Here is a 10,239-nt window from a genome sequence, read left to right on the forward strand (position 1 = left end):
AGATCCCGACCCCTTGGGGATTGGGGAGATCCCAGCCCCCCAGGATTGGGGAGAGGCTGGGGAGAGGGGAGATCCTGGCCCCTGGGGATTGGGGACCGGCCGAGGAGAGGGGAGATCCCCATCCCCTGGGAATTGGGGAGCGGCTGGGGAGAGGGGAGATCCCGGCCCCTGGCAATTGGGTAGGGGCACTAGCTCTGCTCTGGCGCTGACGGGCTGGGATCCCGGGAGGAGTCGGGGGCGCTGGCGGCCGGCCCGTCCCTCCTGGGCGGAGCTCTCTTCTCCCCTGCTGCAGACTGTGGGCGCCCGGGAGCCAGATTGGAGCAAGCCGGAGCCGGAGCGCGGCGGCCGCGGAGCATGGAGCGGGCAGCGCCCTGAGTCCCTTCCCCGGCGGCAGGCGGCAGCATGAGCTTCTCGCGGCCCCTGCGGCGCTCCGTGAGCCTGAGCCAAGCCCGGACCCTGCGGCTGGTGGTGCTGGGACAGGGCGCCGTGGGCAAAACAGGTAGGGACCCTGCCCGTCGTGCGCCCGGGGGCCTCTGACCCTCCGCCCTGCAGGGCAGCCCCAGCCGCCTCGCCAGGCAACTTCCCCGCTTCCTCCCGGCTTTGCCGGACGGCGGAAGCGAGAAGCAGGCGGGGGAACGGCTCAGGCTGCCCGTGTCCACCCCGGGCTGACTGTGTCCAGCCGCGAGCGCCCTGCCTGCGAGGCTGCATGGACCGAGATGCCGGACACGGGCTTTAGATCAACGCCCCCGGGGGCCCTGGGCAGTCAGGCTCCCCCTGGCGCCCCAGCAGGGATTTCCCCACCCCTGGTGCTGTCAGGTTTGCCAAGTGGGTGCACTTTGTAACCCCACCCTTCATGTTTTACACAACACCTTCCCGCCAAAGCCCCAGCCCAGCCCAGCAGGTGTGTTATGGGCTTCCCCTGCAGACACGTGCGCTGCGGGCGTGAATAGATCACTTCCCCCACGCCTGAAATGTTGCCGATCAGATGCTTCCCACTGCCGTCCGAAACAGGAAAAGAAACGGCCTCTGTAAGGGGGTAGGCAGGTAGTCCTGGCTTCTAAAATCCGCCTTTGCAAAGGACAGTGGACTGGAGATTGCTGGACTGGAGGCAATAAACACAAGAGTTCTCATAGGTGGAGGTGCTGAGCTTCCACTGACTCCAGTTGGAGTTGCGGGGGGCTCAGTGCTTCTGGGAATCGTACCCAAAGGATTTTTGGCTCATGTCACCACCCGCCTGCAGAAATGCTCCTTGTAGATCAGCTGGGCTTAGACTTTTCAGTCAGTGTCCTATATCTTCTAGCCATATGAAAGCCACTTTTGGGGAAAACAATGTCAATGCCAGGTTTAAACTCCATCAGTTACTCTGAATTTCCTGCCTGTATTTTGTAAATTAAAGCAAGCAAGCTATTAACATCCTTTAGTTATACGGTTGGGGGGCGGGGGGTAAAAGTTGAATGACTTACACTGCACTTTTAAGTGACTTTTTTAAAGCTGAAGTTTGGGTCGGTTTGTGAACTGAAAGGCAGTGTGGTCTACTAGATAGAGCACTGGTCTGGGAGTCAGGGACCTGGGTTCTTCTAATCCTTGTTCTATCGCTGAACTGCTGTGACTTTAAACAAGTCACTCGCTTTCCTCCACCCGCATCTGTCTGTCTTGTCTGTTTAGATTGTAAACTATTCTGGGGCGGGGGGGGGCGGCAAAGACCATCTTCTACTATGTGTTTGTACAGCACCTAGCACAATGGGCTGAGATCCTGTAGAGCAGGGGTGGGCAAACTTTTTGGCCCAAGGGCCACATTGGGGAATAGAAATTGTATGGCGGGCCATGAACGTTCACAAAATTGGGGTTGGGTGCAGGCTCTGGGGTGGGGCTGTGGATGAGAGATTTGGGGTGCAGGAGGGTGCTCTGGGCTGCGATTGAGGGGTTTGGAGAGAAGGAGGGGGATCAGGGTTTGGGCAGGGTGTTGGGGCGTGGGGAGAGGCTCAGGGGTGCAGGCTCTGAGCGGCGCTTACCTCAAGCGGCTCCCGGAAGCAGCGACATGTCCCCTCTCTGCCTCCTACACGGAGGCACAGCCAGGCAGCTCTGCACGCTGCCCTGTCCACAGGGACTGCCCCTGCAGCTCCCATTGGAGCGCCGGAGGGGGCCATTGGAGCGCGTAGGAGCTGGAGCGGGGCCACGCCGCGGCTTTCAGGAGCGGTGTGGTGCAGCCCTTGACTCTGCGCCCCGGCTGGAGCGCCGGGGTGGGGCTGAGCCACATGGTCCGGCCCCCGACCCAGCGCCCTGGCTGGAGCGGGGCCGAGCTGCATGGTGCGGCTTGTGGGCCGGCTTAAAACAGCTCTTGGGCTGAATCTGGCCCACAGGCCATAGTTTGCCCACCCCTGTTGTAGGGGCTTCTGTAATACTACTAATAATGGGAGATACAAGTTTACTCTGTTAGTCATACTTTATCTCTGTTAATAGGGGGCAGTGGTGTTGGTGGTTGAAATGCAAATTTCCACAGTAAACTCCAGGAAAGTATTGTGGTCATTTGGGGGTAGGGGAGAGAGATGGCAAGTTTTAAAGAACACTTCCCCACCATTTATTTGCCCACTCCAGAAATACTCATGCATCCGATGAAGTGGGCTGTAGCCCATGAAAGCTTATGCTCAAATAAATTTGTTAGTCTCTAAGGTCCCACAAGGACTCCTCGTTCTTTTTGCTGATACAGACTAACACAGCTACCACTCTGAAACCTATCTACAGATATGGTATCCCTGTCTGGTTCACAACACAGACTGGCTGCAGATGCTCTGTTAGTTGTGCATTTCCACTGAATGTATTTCTTTGTAAACTGGTGAATTCCTTCCTTTCATGTCAATGAAAAAATCACATTTTTTTCGTTGTTTAAAAGGAAGTGAAATAAACTCTTGAAGTTAACATTTTAATTTAGGTTTATGATTTTTTTTTTAATTTGGCATATAAACATGAAAAGATCACCAAGCCCAGGCTCTAGGGGCTATGGAAAGAGAATTAAAAATGCAATCCAACTAAGACAAGAAACAAAAACCCAACAGCAGTTGCAAAGCAACAGCCTTTCTCCACAGAGAAAAGAAGGCAAATCACAACACCTCCATTTCAGCTCCTGTAAAATCTTAACCCCTCCCACCAAATAAATACTCACACCCATACACCTTCCTAGATAGACAGATTTTGCAGCAGGTTTCAAAAGTCAACACCATAGGCTATTTTAGCCAGGAAAAGGAATGAATACCAAATTGGAGGGAACCCCTCATAGGAAAACATCCTGCCAGCAGCTCCTAGTATGGGGTACAGTTGCAACAAAGACAGCACCTGAATATGGCTCTGACATGGGTGTATTAAGTGTCAAAAGCCCTGAACTCACAAGTTTCATGTGGGCAGAGCCTGCTGGGACTCTGCGTAGGTGCAGGGATCCTCCCGCGCCCAGCTGCTTGTAGAATCAGGACCTACATGTGGTATCCTGGCCAGGACTGAGTAATTGGAAGTGGGAAGAGCAGATGGAACAGTAAATGATACAGTCACATGAACTGTGTTTCATGCAGAAGAATGCTGGTATGAAAACCCCGCAAACCAACAGCTAGTCAATATCATAACCTCGAAGCTGAACATATATGGTTCTCTCATGCATTTTAATAACTCATCAGCCATAACATATGAGAAAAGCATTGCAGAGAGAACACGTTTTGATTAACCAGATGCCAGGGAATTTCAGGCCACCCTTTGTTATAATTAAGGTGGTGGTTCCTGTTTTCCATTTTAATTGATCCTAGAAAGAATTATTTCCATCTATAAAATGACCGTGGAGTTTTATTTTTTTGTTTATTTTAAAAGCTCAAAGTGAACTAATGCACTTGAAAGGTTAATGGCTTTTGGCCTTGTCTGCACTGAGGATTTGCCCTGATTGCAGCCATCACTGGCCAGCCACCTGCCTAGCAGCAGCAGTGCAAACCAAGATTATGTCTACACTGCAGCTGGGAGTGAACCTCTCAGCCTGAGTACACAGGCTTGAGGCTTGCACAAACATGGTAAAAATAGCTGCGTGGAGGTTGTGGCATTGGCGGAGGCTTGGACTAACTATCCGAGCTTGGACCCACCCTGCCGCTGGGGCCAAGCCCTGGTGACTAGTGCAGGCCTCTGCTGGTGCTGCAGCGTCCACACTGCTTTTCCTAGCATGATTGCGCGAGGCTCACTAACACAAGCCTGTCTGCCCAGGCTAGGAGACTTGCTCACAGTGGCAGTGTAGACATACCTTTCCAGTGCAGACAGCCAGTGCTGTGCCTATAAACCACGATTTGCAGTGATGTAGCTTAGCTCAGTTTCAAGTAGGGAGTGAACTGTATTGGTGCAAATTATGGCTTCTAGTGGCTTTGCATGTTTACATTATGGCTCTGTGTCAGTTCAGCTACACCAGTGGGTGAAATCCCCTGTGAAGTCTAGACTTCACTCCTGATGCTTTTGTCTGTACACTGTGCTATTGCCATAGCATGTTAAAATAAGTCAGTCTCCACAATGACACTAACATCTGGATTACTTTTTAGCTTTAAAATACAGGTCACAAGAGTGAGTAATTAGCTGGGTAGCATCCCTAAAGAGTGTAGGCATGGGGGTGAGGGGAGAAGTGTCTCCCATTGCTTGCCTTTGAATAGTTATTTTGAAACATTGCTTGGACAAAGCCAAATCTTAGAAGTCTGACGGAATTTCATACTTATTGGAAGGTGAATTCTGGTGCTTGATTCATACTTTGGACTATGCCGTTGTTCAACTCTCAGCTTTCACAGTTCTAGCATATTAACAGAGCTCCACAGTTATATTTATATCCCAGTGTTCACCGACAAGTAAGATCACCTACTGCCCTGTGTTTGGGGGTTAAAACATAGAAATGTTTGATGACAGCTCAGGTAGACTATGTATTATTATTATTATTTATTTACTTTTGTATTGCAGAAGCATTTTGAGGGCCCAGCTGAGATCTAGGCCTCATTGTACTAGGCGCTGTACTGAGAGACCATCCGTGCCCTGAATATTTTATAATCTAAAAATGGGCAAGACAGACAAAAGAAATATTATCCCCATTTTGCAGATAAGGAACTGAGGCACAGACTCAGTGACTTGCCCTAGGTCATAGCGGGAAAAAAAGCAGTGCTGGGATTTGAAGCCAGGGCTCTGAGTCCCATGCTTTCCTCTCTTGTTTTGATTTAAACGTTCCCCGGATTGTTTTTAACTCGCACATTGGCGCATTGTGTTAGTGCATGAAAACCAGAGTGAGTAGTTTTCATTATCCAAACTGAAAAAGATGTAAAAGCTAAACAGGCACCACAAATGAGGAAAAATGAATTCCAGAGACAAGGTGGGTGAAGCAATATCTTTTATTGCACCAGCTTCTGTTGGTGAACGAGATGGCTTTTCAAGCTGCACAGAGCTCTTCATCGGCCCTATATAGCTCAAAAGCTTGTCTCGTTCGCCAACAGAAACTGGTCCAATAAAAGATATTACCTCACCCACCTTGTCTCCCATATCCTGGGATCAACATGGCTACAACGCTGCAAATGAAAAATGAATTCGATTCTTTTTTTTTTTTTTTTTTTTTTAATCCCCTTGGTTTCAATCATCTGAAGTGCTGCTACGATCAGCTCTGCTCCACGTCTCCTTTCCCGCAGTCTGATTTGTAACTTGACAGCATTGTCCTGTTAATGATCCTTTTGGAATCAGACAGTTAAATTAGAGGTCAGGTTTAGAGAGCTATCAGGGACACTCTCTGTGAATCCCTTCCACATGCAGTAGCAATTAAAATCTTGAGAGATGGCGAAAGGTACATTTGCAGAAGGAAAGTAACCCACTCCTTGAAAATAATTTAACTGCCAATCCTTTGATGTGGCTGACTGGAAATCCTCAACAGGTGTCAGTGCTAGCAGCAAAAACACTGTGACCAGGACAAAACCACGTTCAAAGCCATTGCAGGAAGGGTGGCAGGGACCAGCTGCATCTGGATCCGAATAGCATCAAAGTTGAGCAGCTTTGGTTCAGGCTTATCTGTAGTTTAGAGGTTTGGATATTGAACGACATAAGTCACCTGTAAAAGCTTATAAATCCAGAATATCCAAATCCTTTAATGAGTGTTTGCTTCCCCCTCTCCCCCTGCCGCGTATCTTCTGCTGTCTAATTTTGACACTAGCCAGTGTAATCACAGTCATATTTCACGTGAAGGTTCTGTTTATAAAGGATTCATAAGTGATTAAGAGATGTCAGAAGCATGTTGCAGCAGACTTGAGTAACGTGATATAGAGAGCTATATGCACATTGGTAGGTGGCATTATAGATGGTTGTAAAGTGTCATTACAAGCAACCTATTGGTTTCTATAGCAATCAGTTAACAATTTATTAAAACATCTGTGAATAATTTATTAACCATTTATAAATGGAACCTTAATCTAAAGTGTGACCTTGCCCACTTTTTAAACCCCCCTCTCTGAAAGGTCACTTATGTACAAGATGAACAAAAAAGGTCTTAATGTTGTCACGCCTCTCTGCCCTCATCCACTTCCTTGTATTGGCAACGTCTGTTGTGCTCTTGTACCCAAGCCAATTTTTAATCAATTTAATTGGTTCTCCATCTTAATAAAGTACCGTGTGTTGCAGCTTTGGGAGACTGCCTAGAGCGTGCTACAGTATCAGGTGCTTCCTAGGAATCAGGTTTGATTTGTTCCGCTGTCTTACCCTTTCTCTGACAAATCAATAATGTCCTTAAAGATGAAAATAAATACCCACTGCAGGATCCAGCTCTTAGCGAGCCCTGTTGGGCAGTTTTATTAAGCTACAGTGTATTTCTGCGTATTGTGTGTCTCGTCAATAATTACAACGCAGGGAAAATGAAACTAGAGACCTGTAAGACTCCTTGGATTTTTCCCCTTATTATTTAATAAATGAGAGAGTCATTGTGGCAGATAACTTTTCTGGGGATTCCATAAACTTGTGTTATTAAAATTATTAAAAATGTGTATCAGAACACTTACTGCATAGTAAAGATATACCAGGGACTAACAGGCTGGTTTACAGTTCATGCTGGTGTAAGGCGACATTGCATCTTATCCGCCATCTGGTTTGGAGTCACTATTGATTTTGTGATGTGATAGACTCTCAGTATGGAAACAGGCATTGCATGGATAGGTGGTGAGATTTGAGTTGTAGACTTGGCAGATTGTATCTGTCTTATAAATAAAATAATTGAAGATATGCAGCAAATAGGATTGCCACCTGTCCAGGCTTTCCCAGAATCGTCCCTCTTTTGAGGTAGTTTTCCTGGGAAATCTATAAGTTGTGTTGTCACCTGTCCCAGTTTTTCCAGGATTGTCCCTCATTTGAGGTAACTGTCCTGGATGAAATGGTTTGGATGTCCCGCTTTTTTCTGGAAAGTGGAAACCCTAGTAGCAAAAGAGAAATGATCTTGCAAATTGTGCCAAGAAAATGCGTCTTATCAATAAATCGAAGACCCAAATTATGAAAATTAATTTACATACCAATTATTTTATCTGCTTGGAAAACTGTTAAGAAATTTACTTATGTGGGTAGCCTCATACACAATACTGGTGATTGTGTTTGATGTAAAGTCCAGAACAGGTAAAGCAAGTACTTTATTTCAAAAATTCCCTATAGCAGTGTTTCCCAAACTTGGGATGCCGCTTGTGTAGGGAAAGCCCCTGGCAGGCCAGGCCGGTTTGTTTACCTGCCCCGTCCACAGGTTTGGCCGATCGCGGCTCCCAGTGGCCGCGGTTTGCTGCTCCAGGCCAAGGGCCGTGGCCCGCGCTGCTTCCAGCAGCTCCCATTGGCCTGGAGCAGCGAACCGCGGCCAGTGGGAGCCGTGATCGGCCGGACCTGCGCACGCGACAGGTAAACAAACCGGCCTGGCCTGCCAGGGGCTTTCCCTACACAAGCGACATCCCAAGTTTGGGAAACACTGCCCTATAGTATGGAAGTCCAGTGTGATTTGCAAAAATACTTAACTAAGATCTTTAGAAGCAACTTCCTAAGTGTCCTGATATATGGACTAGAGTCCTGGAAAAATAATAGGTCCATCCAATGCAAACTGAACAATTTTTAATGCAGGTGTCTGCATAGAGTATTCAAAGTAAAATGGACTGATAGAATAAGGGCTTGTCTAAACGAACGCTCAATTCATGGCAACCTGGGGTGCAAATCTATGTTGCACTAACCGGCTGCGCACTGTGTCCATGTGGACCCTGCTGCTACACACTAAAAGTTCCCTAGTGCAGTGGACTCAGAAAAGGTTGCGAACCACTGCTCTAGTGCACTTTATTGTTTCAAAGCAGGAGTCCATTTCTCATCCCTGGATAAAGTGAAACCCTTTTCCCTCCCAAGAGCTCCAGCATGGCTCCTTCCTTATCAGCTGGAATGTTGTTGGTGTTCTGAGCGCGGTATGATGTGTGCCCAACTTTTAGGGCACGCTCCTGTTCCATTGAAACCAATGGGAGTGTTGCCATTGAATAGTATGGGAGCAGGAGCAGACCCTTATTTCTCTCTGAGTCCAGACAAGGTAGAATCAGGGCCATTTAAAAATCCTTTTTGTGTTTGCTCAGTCACTTCCCAGCTGCATTGTTCTTTCTGGTTCAGTGACCCATAATTCCTGATTCATGTGGCTCTTTCACCGTGGGAAATCTGTCTAACTGTATTCCCTAATGGCTGGAGCACACAGTTTCTGCTCCATCCGTGCTTTAACCGCCGCCTTCTTTCACCAACAAGACCCCACCCACCTCCTCTGCATGGCTGCCTGTGTCCACTACACCACCTACATTCTTGACCTTAGTGCCCTGGTAATTATCCTTTCCCAGATGGAGCGAGTCTCTAGTGTCCCACTTAACTTTCTATACCTTCTGCCTCTGGCTGTCTGTGTTTCTGTGCTGAACTCTCTGTATTTGTACAGCTAGTAGCAAGTCAATACTTCTTGAACCTCCACTTTGTGCGTCCTCCCTCATTACCCATAAAGCACACAATCACGATCATTTCTTCCACATGGGCATGTGCTTTGCTAAGTTCTTGTGTGTAACGTGGCATGTAGATTCCTCCTCCCGTGCCCTCTCAGTGGTTTCCAGCTCCTGGCAGAAGGGAAGCCCTCCACCCTGCATCATATTGTCTCTCCACCCTGATGTTCAGGTTTCTATTCTATCTGCTCTTCTGTTCCCTGCTAAACAATGAACCAGTGAACCTCACTTTTCTGTTCTTGGCCTCCCCTGTGGAGTATTCAACTGATTTCTTTAACCTTACCCACCACCAGCAGCTTTCCCCTATCAGCGTGAACCCTGACCTCATCTTGTTGCATCCTTAGTAAGGCATTTCTGGGACTCCACTAATTACCAACTGGCTGTGTCTCTGAAATACCTCCTTCCCAGCACTTTGAACTTGTCCTCAACCTCTCCATTACCATGGATAAGCTGTCAAAGCAGGATCTCCTCTGTATTCCAGAACAGGACTCCAGAGCAGCTGAAATAGAGCCAGCCCAGAGTCCAGCCACAGTGCATGCTAGGACAGGGCCATATGGGACTTTGATGCTTTTGTGTAGACCTTCAGCCAAGCTGGAGATGTTCAGTAAACTGCTAGTTCTTTACCTTGATACTCAGCCTTGATGTATTAACTTTTAATGTTTCTGGTAACCTGTCACACAGCCATTAGTTTGACTATAATCTGTGATTAGCTCACACCTTGTCTTCCCTCATCAGAGCTTCCCTCCCGGTGATGTGATGTCCTGCACCTGGAAAACTCTTGCATTGAAATCATGACAACACACCCCTTCACTCCCATCTGCAAACCAATCCCTAAGAACCTCCTCTCCTGTTCTCTGAGATTTCTGGGGAGCCGTTTACTTGTCACTGCATTTATCAGGCACCCTGGAACTAGTAAAATAGAGATTCAGTGTAAAAGCTGTCTAGCTAGATCTCCCTTGGAGTCACTGGGAGCAATGCTAGGCCAATGCTGAGTGCTTCTGAAAATCCCACCCTAAATGGGCATTTTTTCTACTGTACCCTTAATGACCCCTAGTCTAGCTGCCCACTGTACCCCCCTTTTTTACTCTAGGTATAGATCAGGGGTCGGCAACCTACGGCACGCGTGCCGATTCTGAATGGCACGCTGCCTGCCGGTGAGAGGAGGAGGGGCGGAGGGGGCGGAAAGCGCCACGCTGGGGGAAGAAGCAGGGGAGGAGGGAAGCTTGGC

The 10,239-nt window shown here is 48.1% G+C and overlaps 1 protein-coding gene across 1 annotated transcript in view; it reads left to right on the plus strand.

The window, feature by feature from the left end:
- Positions 1–348: 348 nt before the first annotated feature.
- The window catches only part of LOC112121873 (ras-related and estrogen-regulated growth inhibitor-like), a 21,490-nt gene continuing 11,599 nt past the window's right edge, over positions 349–10,239 (plus strand). The window contains exon 1 of the mRNA XM_026657655.1: positions 349–499. Within this exon, the coding sequence (XP_026513440.1) occupies positions 403–499 (97 nt within the window). The 5' untranslated portion in view covers positions 349–402. The remainder of the gene's footprint in view (positions 500–10,239) is intronic.

Source organism: Terrapene carolina, unplaced genomic scaffold (genome assembly GCF_002925995.2).
Source record: "Terrapene carolina triunguis isolate 2854851 unplaced genomic scaffold, T_m_triunguis-2.0 Scaffold261, whole genome shotgun sequence".
NCBI classification, from domain to species: Eukaryota; Metazoa; Chordata; order Testudines; family Emydidae; genus Terrapene; species Terrapene triunguis.